Genomic DNA, 22,219 nt, shown 5'->3' on the forward strand with positions numbered 1-22,219 from the left:
TACTTTGTATTTATTCCAAATTTAAAATTTCAAATCATCTCTCCTTCAAAATACATATTGAAATCATATTCCGATTTAATATTCCTTTCTAGCATCTGTGACCACATTAATGACCAGTATTTGTGTCGTAAGCATCATAACATAAACATCACTTGTCAATAGAAAATGTTGAAAAATAATACCTAGTTAACCTTATACCCAGTTAAAGAAGCAAGAAACTCTGGAGTTTATTCCCCAAATAAACCACTACCTGGGAGTTTTTTCGAACACCGAAATATTTAAACTACATTTCTTAGAAAATTTATCTAGAAAAAAAATACAAGGGACATTCCTTTTTAAACACCAGAACCACTTCATTAATATTCAATGATGGGAACTTACTAACTTTCAACTCCTTATTGCAGAAGTAAAAAAACCTCACCAAATTAACTTAAAATATCGGAATTCACGAAATTATCAAATAATATCCAACAAATCGAATCAAAAAGTATTTAAATACTGAACATTTATCATCTCTCAGGATTCACTTTCTTATACGTTTTACTGCTATGTGTAAAAATTTTATAATAATGTATTTTAAAAGGTCAATTAATACAGAGGAGGCCAGGAACAACCTTCAGTTATCCCAGTCCAACGTCAAATTTAATCTTCACCGGAGTTGCAAGGACTACAAAGACAAAAATTACATTGTTGAACACGATGACACCAGAGAAATCCGAGACCTCCTGGTTATCACAATGGAGTTTATAAATTAGCATTTTTCAATTGTAATTTCCCTCTTTTTCTTGCCATTGTAAAATAAAGTTGTTTTTAAAAAGTCGATCGATAAAAAGTTCAACATTATTCTATTATTCATAATATTAAGATGTATGATCGATTATTGTTGTTATTGAGTTAATAGTTTTATATTACTTGTCTCACCCACAACGCTTTATTTATAAAATAAAATAAGACTGTTTCATGTTACTTTAATTCATTTTCTTGATTTCTCAGGGGTAATTTTGAATAATACAAACTCATATATTTCAAAATTTTATTTTGTATTTATTAAAGATTGTTAAGTAGATTGAGCAAAATTCTCCTTCTCAATTGGTGACATTGTTTCTCGTTTCTTGTCTTCAAGCTAACCAAATTTAGTTCTTTTTCCTTTATCTGTAGGTCTAATTTTGCCACCTTGGACCGAATGTTAAATAACTCATCCTCGTCAAAGGATTCGATGCTTCCTCTCCTTTTTCTACTACTCACAGGAGTAGGAGGAAAATTGCCATCTTCAGCTAACCCTTGACTGTTGTTGTTTTGTAAATTAAATTCTTCAGCCTTTATGTTTTTTTCTTCCACCAACTCTAAAATAATTGACTGCTCTGTTAACATCTCCTGTTTTATATTTATAGCAGCTACTTCTAACTCATCGTGCACAAGTTGTGAGTTGAACTCATTTTTCACTGGAGGGGTAAACAACTGCTCACTTGTCACGTTTTCCTCCAGCTGTGCTTGAACCAACTCTTGAGTCCTAGTCCTCACACCTTTGTGTGTCCTCTCAGGCTTCTCGGTAGATGTGTTTTTTTCTTGGATACTAAGATTTTTCTTCAGTGGTGATTGGGGCACTTCTTGGACCAAGAGTTGAATCGTAGGATATGTAGCGTCAAGCTGTTTAGTGGAATCTGAAAGTTCCTCAATTTCAAAAGAATACGTGGATATATCCGAATTGACCAGTTGATTTTGCGACGTTGTTTTGTTGCATGTGTGTTCGCCCGGGTTCTGCACTACTTTGTCCCCCATCGTATGCATGATCGACCTGCAATTGTTGCTCCTTCGTTTTACGCAGCGCCAATGGGTGACAGAACTTGCAGTTGTACGGTGTTTCACGTATTCATAGCCTTGATACATCAGTGTTTTGTTTCCGCGGCTAGTACGTCCGTAGATAAACAATTGAGACATCGTGGTGTTGTTGGGTTCACTTGCTGTAACGAGATATTAGGTTAATATTACAAAAATACCAAAATTTTTAATTATAATTGGAAATTTCTTACAAACAAAATAACAATAACAAATGGTCGTTTTACCCTTTTATATTAACACACTATAGGCGGGTAGCAAAATAATCCAAACTAAGTTGTTGAATGATAACAAAAAATAAGAGATAAATCTTTCAGTTCCGTATGTAAACCAATAGAGTAAAATTATCTCACCCCAGTAAGTACATTCAATAAGGTAAAAATTACCCGGCCTGCTAACAATCAACAGTTCTCGAGACGGGTATTTTTACCCGACCCGCTTATAGTGTGTTAACTGATAGAATGTTTGCGGTTTTTGATAAAATGGTTTATGGAAAAACATATCTGTAATAATATAAAAATGGCAACAACGTTCTAAGAGGCAACATGATTAGTTATGCTTAGTTTATAGTACGTTGGTTTGGTACTTCTTAACTTTCCAGGGGTCAAGCGAATAGGGTTGAAAAGACAACAGTCGATAATAGACGTTCAGTACCTTTGAAAAAGCACAATCGCCAAATGTTATGAAGCGGTTACCACATCGTGGTGAGGAATGTAACGTTGCGAATTTATAATGTTTTTGTAAACTGGTAATATAAATTTACAAAATCTCTGAGATAAACTGGTAATATTTAGTGTCTTCAGTTAGACAACATAATTCTTTTAGTTAGTATAGTCAGTTTTATTATTCCTTTGCGAAAATATTATTTTGCCAAGAGACTTTTTATATAACTATTAATTAACTATCACCATTCCATATTTTTATAGACTGTTCTGTTCATAATCGAATTTGATGTAAAGATTTTTTTAATTAATTAATTGCTTTCTTGTGTAGTTATTGCTTTCGTCAAAATTCATAAAGTTTTCATGGTACAGCAATTATAATAATTATATTACAGTTTTAGATAACCTCTCGAAGAAATGTATCCTTAAAGATTCACAACGTAAAATTACTTTTAGGTATAAATATTTTTTATTTGTTTTTTTGTTATATATAATTGACACAATAAAATTTTCAAGTTCGATTTGAGATAACAGTTTTAAATTATATACGTCATACAAAACTGCAATATATTGTCATAAATAAATATTTATTTATTCTAGTATTTTACAATGAATTTTTATGAGTAATTTTCAGTTTATGGTTGTACACATTTGTTTATCACTGAATTTGTAAAATTAAAAGTTCTATAAAATAACATATAACGTGCTGGTCATTTTTCACTTTTAGATTTTTCTTATCAAAAACTAAAGTTCTCTTCTAAACAAGGGAACTGTATTTGATTAACCCCTTCAAGAAATTTCTACAATTCTTTATGTTTCTAAATTTGTCTGTGATAAAAGTACAAATATTGATATAGTTTTTATTGGTAAAGCAAAGGAAGTTGTTACAAGAAATTTTAGTACTTCTCATTTATGAATTTTCTAACAAAAATCTCATGGTAAAAGTTGACCTCTTGGTGATAAAACTGTCGCATTTTCAATGTAAAAATGAAGTGGCATCTTATATCGTTATTTGCAAATTCTTTTTTCTTTACTTTCGATTTATACTCTGAAAAGTCTTCTTAGTAAAACTGAGTTTGAAGTTTGGTGTTAACAAATTATTCTTTAAGCACTTAAAACTTGTTTCTAGCGAATTAAACGATAAATTGTTGCTTACTATTTGACAAAGTTCTAGAATTTAGTTTCAAATTAAGAAACTAGAATTTTATAGTTTCGAAGATTGTGGTCATCTAAGTAAAACTTCTAAAAAGTAGATCATGCTTTAGTTTTTATGATTAGTGGAATTGTGTATACAGTTAACACAATAAATTTTAAATAAATTATTATCGAAATTATGTCTAAACGTCAAAGTGTAGGCTTTAACATAAGGGTTTGCGACCAAGTTAACACAAATAAATCTGCATTAAGTGCGTTATCTTATCAGATTTCTCGTTCTGAAACACATTCCGTATCTATATTCAATAAATGCTCTATTACGGGTCAATATCTTATTAGAAGACAATAAACTTGCAAAATTTGAACAAATTGTTTAAGCACAATTTTACTTTTTCAATGTAAGCATGTTTTCTTTCTTTAGTCTTTTCCAATCGAAATGTTGATCGGAAATACAATATTGAAAAATTCTTGAAAAAAGAAGTTTGGATTTAAATATTGAAAACAACCAATGAGTGGTTTACTGCAATAAACAACAGTTATCGATTACTAAGGACGAAATAATTACTTGAAGATTTAGATATAATCTCAAGAATTGATGGATGACATATTAGTTAGTATTAAATAGTGAACTTGTTTTGATGCCAGTCAAAAGTGTGCTACCACTAACCACCAATCTTGCTACAGATTAAAGGATTTTCATTATATAATAATTATTCTCCAATAACCAAATATTGTAATCTTCAGAGGAGTTAAAATGAATTACAATAGTTTAATAACAATTTTAATAGATAAACATTAAAAACAAATAAATTTTTGAAAATACGTGCCTTTTATTTACACAACTTTCTTACGACATCTTAGATATCATTTGTTTGATCCTAATATTAAATATTTTATTTTCCAACGGCATTTGATATTTTAGTATTTTTATATTTAATATTACCTCGTACCACACTTGATTACAAATTTGAAGTATTTTAGTATCCTAGTTAAGTGGGTTATGAAATTTCTACGTAAAGATTATTTTGTTGATGTTTTTCATACAGTGCCTAAATTATCTAGCTCATTTCTATTTCTTAATTATTTTAATCATATTAGGTAAGGTTATAGGTATGAAATAGCCTTTTTTAATATCTAATATTAATTAGTTTTGGTGGTTGAACATCAGTTTCAAGAACAAAAACAAATTAGTCGTCAAAGTGTAATTTGTTGTAAACTCTTAAAGGTAAGTTCATTTTTTACATTTCTATATTATTGTTTCGTATGTGTTATGTATATTTGTCAATTCATGTAATCAATTGATTAATTTTTTCTTTTATTGTGACAGACTTTGATTTTATTTCATATTTCACCTCTATCTGTATTCCGTATTCATTGTTTTTTGTTGGTTTTTCTCCCCGTGAAATTATAAGTAAAGATTGGTTTATTTGAAGAATGTATTATGTTCATTTCAAATTGAATTTAGTGAATTTAATATAAATATGATGTTTTTTATTTTTTTTTTAAGAGCGGCGTCTCCCTGTGTTAAATTCCCTATACAAACGCTGCCGACGACTTGGAGCAAATCTCAAAAACTACGCAATCAATCTATTTCAAATTTTGGGTGTGGATTAACAAATGTTTGATCTTTGACATAACATAGTTTTGAATTCGTAATATTCTTTAATAACAAAGATATTATTTGTCAAACTTCCACTATGCGTATGCATATTGCGTTTTTTATATTTACTCCAAATTAGCAAAATAATAAAATTTCATACGTAAACCGAAAATCATAGAAATCTGTAAGTATAAGTGATTGTGGAGGAGGAAGGGGGGTATGTCATGTGTTTCACTCATTATTCATAGATGTCCTATTGACGTATTCAGGGAAATTTATACATTTTTATACCAGTTATTATTGCAATAAAATTTAGAAACTCTTTAATTCATAATACCACTACTTTCAGAATTACAAAGTGGCCACATGTAAGAAAAGCCATTGACATGTGAGTCTGTATCACACAAGAAATTCAAAAATATATATATTGTTAAAAAATATTGATAATTGATTATTCATCATTTATCAAATTTATGTGATATAAATATATATTTTAATCTCATTATTTAAATAGTTATCAAACTATTTAAATAGTAAATTTTTAACCTGGAAATCTAAACAGGAAATTCTGCTTATTGTTCAATATAATATAATACAATACAATTTTCATTTTCTGATATATTAAAATCAAAACACTTTTTATATACTATATTTTTTTATGTATAATTACAGTAAACTAATGCGTAAACTTTGTAATTTGAATGGAATTTATAGGAATGTAACGTAGTGAAACAAATTACTTTAAAAATTAATATTTTATTAAATTGACATCTTTTTGTTCTCTTTTCATGCGCTTCTCTGATGCAGGGTGGATCAAAACATTCTAAATTTCACTTTCCTCTATTTAATAGCATCCTTTGTCCTAGACAATTAAAAATAGAATCTTTCTAATTTCGAAAGCATTTTGTTATTCCAAAAATTCGTCTTTATGAATTACTTCAACAAGAAGTTTATTTTTTGGACCTGAATATACGATAAAATAGCAGAGATTATTTCCAATAATATTTAATTGATTTTATAAGCGTCTCATAAGAACACTTGACTTCCACAATTTCGTCTTCAGAAATAATTTCTGAAAATATAAAAATTTAATTATAAAAATACACAATATAATTTATAAATATCCATGAAACACATCTACAAATAAACCAGCAGGCTTTACAATTTTATTGTACTCTTCTTCAAATTTTTTTATTGCTACCGAATCATTAATTTTCACGTAATTCGTAGCTTCTGTAGAAAAATTATTATTTTTTTTAACTATAATGTCACAAGATTCTTTTAATTTTAACGTCACCAAAATTAGAAGCAGTAAGCCGGTGCATTTATTAATAATAATTTGGGTTGTTAAATTGCCAATTGCTTTTTCATTTATTTAAATTGTTCTTTTTTAGTAATCTTGAATTGAACTAATATCATTTAAAATAAATTGTGAACATTGGGTAGATTCGTTATACTTATCATCCCGTTCTAAAAGATTATCCACAATATAATAATATATTATTATTACTTCAGTTTCCTGTTTCTTAGATCAAGTAAATGTAAATTTTTGATTTTTTTCTTAGACCAAAAAGCAAATCTACGCGTTTTTGGCATTTTCTAAAATTAATATACCTTTTATTTTAAATTTCATATTAAAATTATGTGCCACTTGATTTTCCAATTTTATAAAGTCTAAGTTAATTTAACTACATAATACAAAAGAGCTCAAAGACAAATTATGTAACAACACGAAAAAGTAATATTTATTTTAAATACATAATAAGCCGATTTGAAATGAAGATAATACATTCTTCAAATAAATCAATCTTTATTCATAATTTCACGGGGAGAAAAACTAACAACAAACAATGAACACGGAAAATACAAATCCATCCAGACGCTTCCAATGGAAAACCAAGGATACAAAAATATGAAATATCAAAATTGTGACAGATACAAGTAAAAATTAATTAATTAATTAATTAATTAATGACATGAATTAACAAATATACATAACACATACGAAACAATAATACAGCAATATAAAAACTAAAATTGAATAAAAAACTTACCTTTAAAAGTTTCTAACAAATTACACTTTGTCTGATGACTAAAATAAGACTAATTTGTTTCTCTGTTTGAAACTGATGTTCTTCAACCACCAAAACTGAACTAAAATTTCTAAGTCATGTACTACCCGAACAGAAAAAATCCATCTGTTTTGTGATTACATTTCACTATTTTCGACACAAAAAATTACATGCAGGTTACATGCACTGATTTGTATATCTCATCACTTTCAGGATGAGAAAGTAAGAGTTTGAAGTAAATACAAATTCAGAGCTAGGGTCACGATTAACTTTGAGACCATTTTTTTAACTAATAATAGATTTTAAATCGGCTTCCGTATTTGTATAACGTATTTATTATATTTGATTATATGATAAAATGTGATTGGTTTACAACTAACTATACGATAAAATATCACAAAACTTATTAGCTTTAAAAAATAGTTAATATATTATTATTTATTATATATATATTACATAGATTTAAAGCTATTTAAGAAAAAGGAGAAATTATTCAAAGTAGTTTATTACTAATACTATAAAATAAAAGTAAAATAAAACAAAATAGTACTACTAAGTGACTAAATACTAGGATTAAAACTAACTCTACATGCATGTAATATTCAGAATTTTCTTATTGCAAATACGTCAATTAATTAACATTGTAAAAATGCTATCAAAGAATTGGACAAATATGATAACTAAGACCGACAGAAGATAAATAAAAATAAATAATTTTAATAATTTCTATATATATATATATATATATATATATATATATATATATATATATATATATATATTTGTTTAACTTGCATCTTTAAAAAATGATCTTCAAAGATGAGCTCTTAATTTTAATAGCATATGTGAGATAACTCACCCGGTGAGTTAACTCACTTATGACATCAATGTGGCAACAGCGCATTTCGTCTTTGTTTACAATATTTTCTCCACTATAAAGTCCAAAATAATTAAAATAATTGAATCATTGTATTAATAAATTATTACTTGGTAATAAAAAAAGTCCAGGAGAACTTCTACGAAAATCTATGAGATATTTTATTCGGTTCGAATGACGTTATTCTTGTAGGGGTGTCCAAGCGCCTTTTACAATGCCGGTGACTTGTATTACAGCTGAGATATCTCACCCAAAACCGGTGACTTTACACGGTTGGTGTTGAGTGAGTGAGATTTGTCACAGTTTGCGTGAGTTCGGATTATGTGGATTTCTTGATATACAGTACGAAAAATGCTCTTCGTGTCTGGATGGTGTAAGAGATGGATGCACGACAAAGAGAGTAAAGTTTTGCCCGGTAGTAAGAATCCCTACTCTCAGAGACAATGCGCCGTGCTGGTGCGCGCCGGCGCACAATGTAAATTTATCTTTGCGAATGCATTTAGTAACTCTCCGTATGCGCAGGGATGTAGTTCGAGTTCTTCGGATGCTCCATTTAAATTCCGTAACTTTGTATAATTTTCAATCTGTAAAATGAAATATTTTTTGAGGGTATATCAAAAACAAAAATAAGTATTTTAAAAATAAACTACTTTTTTCAAAATAAAAATGTATTTCAAAAATTAAATAAAATATACTAGAAACAACGTCTGCGGAGACGAACCGCATGCTAAACGCAGCAAAACCAAATGATCCCCTCCAGTCAGTTCGGCCCGCCCACATAATTGCATGTATATCTTTCCTTTTTGTTTACAAAGGGGTATTGATGTTCCGTCTCAATATGCGAGTAGACACGTTCATCACTTTTGATACGGTATATTGATACCTTGAGTGTTTTAAAGACATTATTATATTTATTTACATCAATTAGGAATATATAAAGTTTTAAATTTAGGTTATTTTGTCGTGAGTTCAAGTTGAATGTTTTGTTGATATTATATATTTTTTTGATCTATTATGACCATGTTACGTCAGTAGCAATAAAAAATATTTGATATACAATAATTCCGTTGTTTATTAGGTATTAATAAAACAAATGATTTGATTGTGTTTTCAATTAAGATTGTCAAACCTTAACGAATAAAATTTAATTTATTCTGTACAATGTATCATATAATTAAGTGAGGTAGAGTTTATTAAGTTGTGTGGGGTACTAATAGATATCTTTCATATATTGTTGAAATATTCCATCTATTTATAAATCCTTAACTCAACACCAAAGGTTTACCTGTGTAAGGTAAATTTAATTTTATACTTCATTTGTTAATATATAATTTGAAAATTGTAGCTACTTGCAGCTTTGTGTTTTTATACCTCAGTTAGTTTTCAAGTAGATATCATATGTAATTAGTTTATAAGTTTCCCATTAGTAATTGCTTCAAAAAGTAAAAAATACATTGATACATCAGCTTAACTTATTAACACTCAAGATAAGAAGGATATCTTCAAAATGTTGAAGAGTTAAACATTTATAGAAAAAAGATAAATAGTAAAACTTAATTGTAAGTACAACATTATAATGTATATATTCTTGTTTTTTCTGAAAAATATAATTTCGCAGAAATCACAAAACGTACTGTTTGCACACATGTAGCATTTGTACGAATTGAAAAGATATCAATCCATCAATAATTATGCTTACTTATTAAAGACATCATCAATTATTGACAAAATTGCAGATATGTGGGACAACTCTAGATATTTCAAATGTCACCACCATACATCCCGGAAAATTAAATTGCATTGAAAATGTATTTGGGCACATACATTGGATTGGGACGAGAGAACAATGACAAGATTGGATTTTAATCAAAGTATCGGCGCTCTTTTTCTATATATTTAGCTCATCTCTCAAGAAATTTATGGGTACCATTCCAAACAAGAACTTCATCTTCCATTGAACTCCATTGATCATTTGTTGTCGGGAACGGACGTAGTTCACTAGTACTTTCGGATCCCACCGCACACATTACATCTTCATCTACCCAAACCTATCCGATCTCGCACTCAATGTTGATGGCGTTACCCATTACCCATTATTTTTTATCTTTGAAAATTTCAAAGTATATTAATTTTTGATTGTGATACCCTTTCGTTATGGCGTAAAAGTATCATGTCACGTAGTTTTTCGTTATTCCTTCAGTTTGTGTGAAATCCATTTTAATACCTTTTGAATCTTTTCTATGGCTTTCAGGCGATCGGAAATGGTTTACCGGGTAACATTCAACTCCTCCACCATCATTTGTTGTATTTGTATATCATGTTTGTCCAATAATACTTGTAATTCATTTTGAAACTTCTTTGGTCGATTTTCGTATTTTTTGACAATAACATTGAAATCGCCACTTAATGGTTACATCACGATTACCGTAAGTCTCGATAAGAATTTAATCACTTTCCTATGCCTTTCTCTTTGATTAAACAAAAAAAATATCACAGACCACAAATGCTGTTTATTTGGCTCAACATTCGTCATGTTTACCACGAAAAAATATAAAACAAAATATCTTATTAATTCATAAAGAACTAAATGAATATGTTGTATTGTAACGGGGAGTCCTACCAACAAAGCAGTTGTTTGCGATTATCTTTTGCTTCAATATTTTGTACGGACTCTTGATAGAAAAACATTTCAAACTTGCACACCTAATAAACAAATTGATAGTTCACAAATTATATTTTAATGATCAAAATATACACAAACCTTTCTTTAACCATTTCAAGTTAATTAAACATTATTTTTTGCACTTGTATGAATTTTGTTTGGATGTCAAATTTTAAATTTGTAAATATAAATTAACCTAAAATATGAATTCCCCTAAAATTTACCAAATATAAACACGAAATTGCGCTGTTGCCACGTTGATTTCGGAAGTGAGTTAACTCACCGGGTGAGATATGTCACATGGGTTCGTGGTAGACCCCAAGGTCTTTTCCATCTCAGTTTTCCATGTGAAAAAATCCATATCGCGTCATTAATTGATCGAACTGAAAATTTCTATTTATATTTCTTGTAGGAAACTGAATGCTTGACAAAAAGAGAAAAATAAAGTTTTTTATTTGTAAATAAATCCGTTGAAAAGTATTAAATCACGATAATAAATTGAAATAAAAACAAAATTATGAAAATAAATGAAAATATTGAATGGAAGGAATATATTCCAAAACAAAAGATACTACATAACTTAGAAACTGTTACTATGTCTAAATAGACTCAAATTTTTAAGAACATATTCAAAATTTATGACCTAAATGGATAAATTTAAAATATTTATTAAAAGACTATTAAAATCAGTACACATTGGGATTCGATTGGAAATATCTTCTAAATGGTTAGAGTTATCGATTAACCAACCACTGAAGACTTGTTTTGTAAAACCGTTTAATTTCTTACGATAATATATGTTGGTCATTTTATAATATTTACTACTTTTTTATAGTATTGAATTCTTAATATATTTTTATTAATAAAAATTATATAAAATTAATATATAATACAATAATATACATCAAAAATATAATAACGTATACAGTTATTAAATTTTTATTAGTGCCAATAAGTTTTGTGATACTTTCTTTTTTATGAATTCTTAATATATTTTTATTAATAAAAATTATATAAAATTAATATATAAATACAATAATATATATAATATAAAACTAATAAGTTTTGTGATATTTTGTATTATAGTTAGTTGTAAATCAATCACATTTTATCATATAAACAAATATACGATATACAAATACGGAAGTCGATTTAAAATCTATTATTAATTAAAAAAAAAGTTAATAGTGACTCTAGCTCTGAATTTGTATTCACTTCATACTCTTACTTTCGCACCCTCAGAGTGATGAGTTATACAAATCAGTGCATGTAATCTGCGTGTAATTTTATGTGTCGAAATTTAAGGGAAATATGATAACAAAACAGATGGAATTTTTCTGTTCGAGTAGTACTTGACTTAGAAATTTTAGTCCAGTTTTGGTGGTTGAAGAAACATCAGTTTCAAGCAGAGAAACAAATTAGTCATATTTTAGTCGTCAAACAAAGTATAATTTGTTATAAACTTTTAAAGGTAAGTTTTTTATTCAATTTTTGTTTTTATATTGCTGTATTATTGTTTCGTATGTGTTATGTATATTTGTTAATTCATGTCATCAATTAATTAATTAACTTTCACTTGTATCTGGATGGATTTGTGTTCCGCGTTCATTGTTTGTTGTTGGTTTTTCTCCCCGTGAAATTATGAATAAAGATTGATTTATTTGAAGAATGTATTATGTTCATTTCAAATCGACTTTAGTGTATTTAAAATAAATGATAGTTCGTTTTTTTTTCTTTTTTTATTAAATACATATATAGTTTTTTTTTTGTTCATATTATTGGTACACCTAAAACATTAATATTCTTGAATTATTTCTATTATTTTTTTCGTGTTGTTACATAATTTGTCTTTGAGCTCTTTTGTATTATGTAGTTAAATTAACTTAGACTTTATAAAATTGGAAAATCATGTGACACATAATTTTTATATGAAATTTAAAATCAAAGAAGCATGTATGATTATATATTATAGTATATTACAGTATACAATAATAAAATAAAAGCAATATTAATTTTAGAAAATGCCAAACACGCGTAGATTTGCTTCTTGGTCTAAAAAAAAAATCAAAAGTTTACATTTACTTGAACTAAGAAACAGGAAACTGAAGAAAATAGGATCATATATTGTGGATAATCTTTTAGAACGAGATGATTATTATTAATAAATGCACCGGCTTACTGCTTCTAATTTTAGTGATGTTAAAATTAAAAGAATCTTGTGACATTATAGTCAAAAAAATTAATAATTTTTCTACAGAAGCTACGAATTACGGGAAAATTAATGATTCGGTAGCAATAAAAAAATTTGAAGAAGAATATAATAAAATTGTAAAGCCTGCTGGTTTATTTGTAGATGTTCTTCATGGATATTTTTAAATTATATTGTGTATTTTTATAATTTCAGGAATTATTTCTGAAGACGAAATTGTGCAAGTCAAGTGTTCTTATGAGACGGTTATAATATAGAACTTATAGAATATTACTTTCAGATATAAAATCAATTAAATATTATTGGAACTAATATGTGCTATTTTATTGTATATTCAGGTCCAAAAAATTAACTTCTCGTTGAAGTAATTCATAAAGACGAATTTTTGGAATAACAAAATGCTTTCGAAATTAGAAAGATTCTATTTTAATTGTCTAGGACAAGAGATACTATTAAATAGAAGAGGGCGAAATTTAAAATGTTTTGATTCACCCTACATCAGAGAAGCGCAGGAAAAGAGAACAAAAAATGTCAATTTAATAAAATATTAATTTATAAAATAATTTGTTTCACTATGTTAAATTCCTATAAATTCCATTCAAATAACAAAGTTTACGTATTAGTTTACTGCAATTATACATCAAAAAATATTGTATATAAAAAGTGTTTTAATTTTAATTTATCAGATAATGAAAATTGTATCGTATTATATTATATTGAACAATAAGCAGAATTTCCTGTTTAGATTTCCAGGTTAAAAATTTACTATTTAAATAATTTGATAACTATTTAAATAATGAGATTAAAATATATATTTACATCACATAAATTTGATTAATGATGAATAATCAATTATCAATATTTTAAAAAAATATATATTATTTTTGAATTTCTTGTGATACAGACTCACATGCCAGTGGCTTTATTACATGTGGCCAATTTGTAATTCTGAAATTAGTAGTATTATGAATCAAAGAGTTTCTCAATTTTATTGTTATAATAACTGGTATAAAAATGTACAATTTTCCTGAATACGTCCATTCAATAGGCCATCTATGAATAATGAGTGGACCACATGACACTTCCTTCGCCACAATCACTTATACTTACAGATTTCTATGATTATTCGGTTTACGTATGAAATTTTATTATTTTGATAATTTGGAGCAAATTTAAAAAACGCAATATTTTTCTCAGAAAATTGTCACTGTACAGTCTTGTTAAATATCTAAGCCTTGATATGACATATTTCATTTACCAAAATATTCTTTATTTTTTGAGTTATTTGCTGTACAAAAATGGTTGAAAATGATAATAATAATATTACGACTTTAAAACTATGTCATGTCAAAGATCAAACATCCACACCCATAATTTGAAATAAATTGATTGCGTAATTCTTGAGATTTGCTCCAAGTCGTCGACGGCGTTTGTATAGGGAATTTAACACAGGGAGACGCCACTCTTAAATTAAAAGCTCATCTTTGGGGCGTCTATGAACCAATTTTTTAGTATCAGAAATAAAAAAACAAAAATAGTGGATTGCCTATGTAGACGAATCGGAAGGGTACTTTTAAGAAAGTTAATTAATCAGAAAATTATACCTTACATTATTAAAAAACATGATGATCGGTTCAATTTTTCATAGTTTGTGTAACCATAGAAAGTGGTTTACAAAATCACACACGAAAAAGTTGTATGTGAATTTTTTTATCTGTTTAAAATAAAATATTACGTATACTATATTATATTATATTATTATATATTATAGTATTAAACGTATAATGCATTCTTAACAAATTGTTAGTTATTGTATTTTAATATTGTAATTGGTTTCAGGCGATTATGAAACATTTGATGAACACACAACTAATAGTGTCTTTATTTACGTTGTTGTCCCGGTTATTTATTCATGATACATATTTATAATGAATTATTTTTATATATCATTTAAAATTGACGGAGCAAACATGGGTCGTGCGAAACATTTCACTCCAGAAAGGCTCATACTCTTTAATAGTGAAATCGAAAGAAAAATTACTCATTCATTGAAAAAGCATTAAATTATTATAAATGTGTCATTGTTACAATTTTAAGGAAACAACCTTAACAAATGAAGTTATCTTCATTATTTTGTTTAGTGATGAAATAAAAATAAATGTTTATGAATCTGATGGAAAACATTATGTTAGATGAGGAAAAAATGAAGTATTTAATTCTGAAAATATAGATACTGTGAAGCACGACGATGGAAACACTAAAATGTAGGACAAGATAAATATGCCTTTAACGTAGAAGAATAATGATTCAAAACACAGAACTCAAACAGTAAAGCAATGGTTCGTAAAAAATATAATATAATAAAAAGTCTTCGTTTAATATTTAAATTAAACACAATCTATGTTTTTCAAAATATCTATATATAATATTAATATTTAAAATCAGTTCAATCAAATAAATACTTTTTTCTCTTTTAGTTTTTATTAACCTGTATTACCCTTATTAATTGTTATTATTATCATTGAACTAGTCGTGATGTAAAATTAATACATTCTATACCAAATAGATGTGCAACCTAATTAGAGGTCATTCTATATTTCTATAAGGTAAAGATTTTACATTTATCAGCTATTTATTAATAAATTAAATATAAATTATTCATTCCATTATGATAAAAGTAAATTTATAAAATGTTTTTTTTATTAAAACAGTCGAATAATTTTATTTTATTATATTATTTGGTTAAAATTAACTTATAGTTTTCGTTTAATATATATTATTTTTGTTTATATATATATATATATATATATATATATATATATATATATATATGTATATATGTATATATATGTATATATATATATATATATTTAATTTTAACATTTGAAATTAGTTTAATTAAATTAAATTAATAATTCTGAAATCTGAAATTCTAAAATTTTAAAAATTATATTTATTATTATATTATTATTATTATTGACCTGAACTAAATTGTTATTATTAATAATATTGAAACAGTCGTGCTGTGGAATTAGAATAAATTTAGTATAGACTATATTAATTAAGAAGTACTAATGTTTAATATTTACCAACAATTTTGTAATTGAATATTATAAAAACGTAATTGATATCTGCAATAATGTTCTTACAATTATATTGTTAATTTTTAACATTTACTTATTCTGTTACTACAAAATTATTTCTAGTAGTTAGATTAAATATATGATATATTTGAAATATGCACGTTCATACACTATATTTGTTTTAAATAATTTAGAATTTAATGAACAATTTGTACGGTATTATATTATATTACATTGATATTAACAAAACGCTTATTTAATTAATACACTTGTGTTTGAAATCAAATTCATAATATTTCTCTCAGAATTATTTTATTATATAAGATTATTTTAATAATTATATAATATATTTTTACTATTAATTTAACCATAAATAAATATTTATAAATATTATAATATACAATAATATTAATATATAATATTAATTCTAGAAAGTGCCAAAACCGTGTATATTTGCTACTTTCAGATAGTGACATCAACAGCAATACAGAATTTGCTCGAACGTTTCAACCTTTTAACAAGTTTCCTTTCCTACTATCAAGTTTTCGGAAAGAAGAACAATTTAAAATAAATGAAAAAAACAATTGGGCAATTTAACAATTCAAATTATTTAACGCTAAGAATGCACCAGCTTACTGCTTCTAATTTTGGATGTGTTGTAAAATTAAAAGAATGGACATCTCGTGGCAATAGTTAAAAAAGTTTTTAGAAGAAATAATTTTTCTACAGAAGCTACGAAGTACGGGAAAATTAATGAATCGACAGCAATAAAAAAATTGAAGAATACAATAAAATTGTAAAGACTGCTGGTTTATTTTGTAGATGTTCTTCATTGATATTTAGAAGATTCACCTGATGGTATCAAATTTTTTTAAAGTATATTGTGTATTTTTATAATAAATTTTCAGAAACTATTTCTGAGGACGAAATTGTGGAAGACCTTCAACACTGAATGTTCATTAGAAGAGGCGATTATAAGAAAACAAATACCCAATTTGGCAATGAAATACAATAATATAGAACTTAGGAAATATCACGAATATTACTTTCAGATACAAGGTCAATTAAATATTATTGAAGCTAATCTGTCCTATTTTATTGAATATTCAGGACCAAAAAATAAACTTTAGGTTATTAAATAGAAGACGGCGAAATTTAAAATGTTTAGATGCGCCATACATCAGGAAAAGAGAACAAAAAAAATGATAATTTAATAGAATAATTTTTAAAATAATTTGTTTCACTGCGCTCCATTCTTATAAACTCCATTCAAATTACCAAGTTTACGCATTAGTTTACTGTAATTATAAGCCCAAAAATATTGTATATAAAAAGTATTTTGACTTTAATTTATTATATTGAACAATAAGCAGAATTTTCTGTTTAGATTTCTAGGTAAAAAATGTACCATTTGAATAATTTGACAAAAACTATTTAAATAATGAGATAAAAATATATCACATAAATTTGATTAATGATGAATAATCAATTAACTTTTATAATTTTTTTAAAAAATGTGTATTAATTTTGAATTCCACGGGCGGTACAGATTCACGTTAGTGGCTTTCTTACATGTGGCCTGTTTGTAATTCTGAAATTAGTAGCACAATTATAAAACAGGGTTTCTAAATTTTATTGCTATAATAAATGGTATAAAAATGTACAATTTTTCTGAATATGTCCAGTTAATAGGCCATCTATGAATAATAACACTTAACATATCCCCATCCTATGCCACAATCATTTATACTAACAGATTTCTGTGATTATTCGGTTTACATATAAAATTTTATTATTTTGCTAATTTGGAGCAAATCTAAAATTTGCAATATTTTTATCGCAAAATTGTCACTGTACAGTCTTGTTAAATATCTACGCTTTGACATGACATATTTCATTTACCAAAATATTCTTTATATTTTGAGTTATTTGCTGTACAAACATGGTAGAAAATGACCCAAGTTTGATTATTAATATCTATGATATTAAAGAATATTATGACTTCAAAACTATGTCATATCAAGGATCAAACATTTATTAATCTACACCTAAAATTTGTAATATAGTTATTGCGTAGTTTTTGTGTTTTGTTCCAAGTCGTCGACGGCATTTGTATAGGTAAATTTAACAAAGGGAGACGCCACTCTTAATAATAATGCGAGTCTACTGCTACAATACATCTGAATACATTTATTTTTTATTGTCGCATTTGAACACTTTCGACAGTTTGTAATACTCTCCTTTCAACTCCCACAGACTCACTGCAAGCCAGTGTGGCCATTCAGCAAACCGACTTTTTCGGGTCTAAGACGATTTTGGAGTGCTCGTTTTCGTTCACCACGTTCGGTTTCCGAATCGAAACGTGACTGCCGTGGATACGCATGCTGTTTTTAGTATTAGTTATTACATTTTTGTTTCAATATAATTATGAAATTAATAATATAATAAACAATCAATATTTATTTATGGTTAAATTAATTGTAAAAATATATTATATAATTATTAAAATAATCTTATACAATAAAATAATTTAACTATCCGTTTTGTTAATATTAATATTGTTCACTGTACAAATTGTTCATTAAATTATAAATTGTTTAATACAAATTAATGCAAACTATTAAAAATAATTATATAGTTACAGAATAAGTAAAGGTTAAATATATTTGTAGGCACATTATTGCAGATATCATATTATGCGTTTTTAGGACTATGAAAAAGGACAAACATTTATTTTATATCTAAAGTGTGGAAAATAATATTCAATTATAAAATTACTGGTGAATCTTAAACATTGGTACTTTTTAGAATAAATTTGGTATAGACTTTATTAATTCCACAGCACGACTCGTTCAATAATAATCATAATAACAATTTAGTTCAAATTAATGAAAACCAAAAGAGAAATTTTATTTTATATTTGAAGAACTTCAAATTATTTACTGAATTATTAAGTTTGTTTAATTGAACTGATTTCAAATGTTAATATTAAAAAAACATGTTGATTAAAAATAAATGTTGTATTTAATTTAAATATTAAACAAAAACTTTAAATTAATTTGAACCAAACAATATAATTAAATATAATTATTTGCCTGTTTTAATAAAGAATCATTTTATAAGTTGAAATAATTTACTTTTATTATAGTGGAAATGAAATACATAATGGTAAACTTATAATATTTTACATCTTCGGGCAGTACCGCTCCACAAGCCAGTGGTGGCGGGAAGCCCTCGGATCAAACTGCAAGCCCAATCCTCACCCAGGGAGGTTCTAGGACCTTCCTCAGATTGGGCTTGTTCTTCCGGAACCAGTTGACAGGGGGCTGGCATCTTTGTCAGTCCCGTCTTCTGGTTTGGCTCACCCGTATATGTCATATATACGCCCTTTCCCCCATATGGTTCCCATTTGGTTATGATCTCCGGATCGGCACCCGGAGAAGGGTTTACACTTTCCCCTCTCTGTTTTGGTTCACATAAAAAATTGTGTCAATCTTCATGGAGAATATTGTGAAAAACAAGAAACAATTAAAATTTGTTCATATACGTGTATCTCGAAACTGATCGAACATCCAAATGTATCTTCTGGCAGTCTTAGCTATCATATTTGTCCAATACTTTAAAAGTATTTGTACTTTGTTTATATTAATTGATGTATTTGTAATAAAAATATTCCAAATACTACATTTGTGTACAAACTTATAATAAATATTTAATTTTACATTTGTTATGCTAGTTAGGTCTAAGATAGTTTTATTATTAAATTAAATATCATGTAAGACTTAGTTTTAATCCTGCGTTTTATTAAATAATTATTATAATGTACTTAAATTTTACTCAAGATATAAAAATATAATTACAATCTTTATATACCATTTTATCATTGAAGTAAATTAATCTTTAGTAACGTATAATAGATAATTTATGTATAAATTTACGAATGTTTTATGGTTTTTACTTTCTTAAAACATAGTTTTTATTAAGAACAATTCAAACAATTCGCCACAATCTGAAACTAAGCCTGATTAATAAAGAGATTAGATTACGAAACTGCTTTTAACAACAAAAGTATCCAACGACTGTGAATATCACGAATTATATATTAATTCAAATTATCGCTACTACACATGTATTATAAACATGTGGGTCCAAGCAGTTCCGTTCCGATTCAGAAACCGAACCGTACCGAGTCCAAAGGTGCCGAACATGTCTCACAAAAATATCAAGTTCAGAGGGGTACGGTTTGCTGAATGGCCACACTGCTGCAAGCCAATATAGCCTTAAAAGTGTAACAACAGATCTGTCGCTGACCGTACATATATGACTTGTAAACAGTTGAACATATTTATGAATAGAAAAATAAATGCTCACAAACCTTAAATAATTTAACTTGAAGTTTGAATTGTATTTAGTTTAATTGATATTTCTTTAACAACAACATAAAAAATAAAATATTACAACTCTCATTAAATATTCTGATTTTTTTTACTAGATGTATGAACTAAAACAGTCTATATACAAAATTGTCTGATTTACACTAAAATACATGTTAAGAATGTAATAAAGTGGTTTCTGCTAACCTTAAAACTGAGTGGATTGGATTAGACTCGTACCGATCAATTGCGTAGATTTCGGTTCATCGAGTGATCCACCAACGACCATAGAACAACCTAAACTGAGCAATCGCTATTTAGTGGGGGGTTGCTCCAGTGTGGCCATTTCGGAAACGGACATTCTACGAACTTTATATTTTCGTTAGACAAGTTCGGTGCCTTTGGACTCGGCAAGATTCGGTTTTTCGGGCTCGGGTCGTTACTAGAGGGGACCCGCATGTTTATGTTTACATTAGCCGCGAAATAAAAAAGTGTTTTATAGCAAACGTTACACAAACTTGAACATATGAAATTCGCGAAATTCACTGTCGTTTTTCTATTAATCAGACTTTGTTTTAAAGTCTGAAAGAATTGTTTGAATTATTCTTAATAAAAATTTTGTTTTTAGAAAATAATATCCATTAAACGTTCGTTGATTTATATTTGTCAATTATGCGTTAACAAAAATGAATATACACAGTTTAATTATTATTTTATATCTTAAGTAAAATTTAAGTGCTTAACAATGTATTCATGTATTAATTAATTTAATAACGTTCGTTAATTTATATATACATATTTATTTTATAGGTTCAGATATATTTCAGAATACGCAGAAATTATACATAGAAGCAGTAAAACAAAATAACATTAATAGGTATCTTAATACTAGAATTAAAACTAACTTTTATATGATCTTTAATTTAATGATGAAACTTTCTTATTACATTACATATAATTTAGTATTCGGAATATTCATGTTACAAATACATCAATTAAATATAAACACAGTAAAGATACTATCAAAGTATTGGATAAATATGATAACTAAGTATGTAAGAAGATACAAAAGCTTTCAATTCAATCAATTTTGAGATACACTTGTAAATTACAATAATATTAGTATATACCTTAATACTAGGATTAAACTAATTCTTAAAAATGATTTTTAATTTAATGATAAAACTATCTTAGAACTAGCATCACAAATGTAAAATTAATTATTTATAATAAGTTATTATATAGAATTTATTTTTGAGAATATTCATATTAAAAATAATACATCAATTAATATAAACACAGTAAAAATACTATCAAAGTATTGAACAAATATGAAAACTAAGTCTCTCACAAGATACATAAGCTCTCACATATGGATGTTCGATCACTTTTGAGATACACGTATATAAACAAATTTTAATCGTTTCGTGTTTTTCAAAATATTCTCCATGAAGAGTAACACATTTTTTTACGTGAATTAATTTCAAAAGCACTTTTGCCACCATTACTCCAACATGGTTCAAAAACTCAGTTGTGTGACGAGATGTATGATAACTCACGTCGTCATGAAGTAGCATGATTGTCATTCGGTGGTACGTTTTCTTCATTTCTTCGAATACTTCTGACAAAAAAATTGTTTTGTAGCATTCAAGATTTTCTGTCTTTGAAAACTACCTACTAGGCTCTATCA

The 22,219-nt window shown here is 26.9% G+C and overlaps 1 protein-coding gene and 1 long non-coding RNA gene across 2 annotated transcripts; both read right to left on the reverse strand.

The window, feature by feature from the left end:
* Positions 1–1,019: 1,019 nt before the first annotated feature.
* LOC126266023 (uncharacterized) lies at positions 1,020–20,810 on the reverse strand. Its single transcript, XM_049969301.1, has 2 exons — positions 20,770–20,810; positions 1,020–1,961 (listed from the first exon to the last, which is right to left on the reverse strand). Exon 2 carries the CDS (start codon positions 1,936–1,938, stop codon positions 1,048–1,050), a length of 891 nt encoding a protein of 296 aa, XP_049825258.1. The 5' UTR covers positions 1,939–1,961; positions 20,770–20,810; the 3' UTR covers positions 1,020–1,047.
* Positions 10,083–11,098, reverse strand: LOC126266060 (uncharacterized). Its single transcript, XR_007548536.1, has 2 exons — positions 10,964–11,098; positions 10,083–10,905 (listed from the first exon to the last, which is right to left on the reverse strand). It is a non-coding gene; the product is annotated as an uncharacterized LOC126266060 (long non-coding RNA).
* Positions 20,811–22,219: the final 1,409 nt, after the last annotated feature.

The sequence above is a fragment of the Aethina tumida genome, chromosome 6 (genome assembly GCF_024364675.1).
Source record: "Aethina tumida isolate Nest 87 chromosome 6, icAetTumi1.1, whole genome shotgun sequence".
Classification (NCBI taxonomy): domain Eukaryota; kingdom Metazoa; phylum Arthropoda; class Insecta; order Coleoptera; family Nitidulidae; genus Aethina; species Aethina tumida.

Coding starts and splice junctions, on each gene's coding strand:
- LOC126266023 (XM_049969301.1), bottom strand. CDS start 1,938: ATGTCTCAATTGTTTATCTACGGACGTACTAGCCGCGGAAACAAAACA.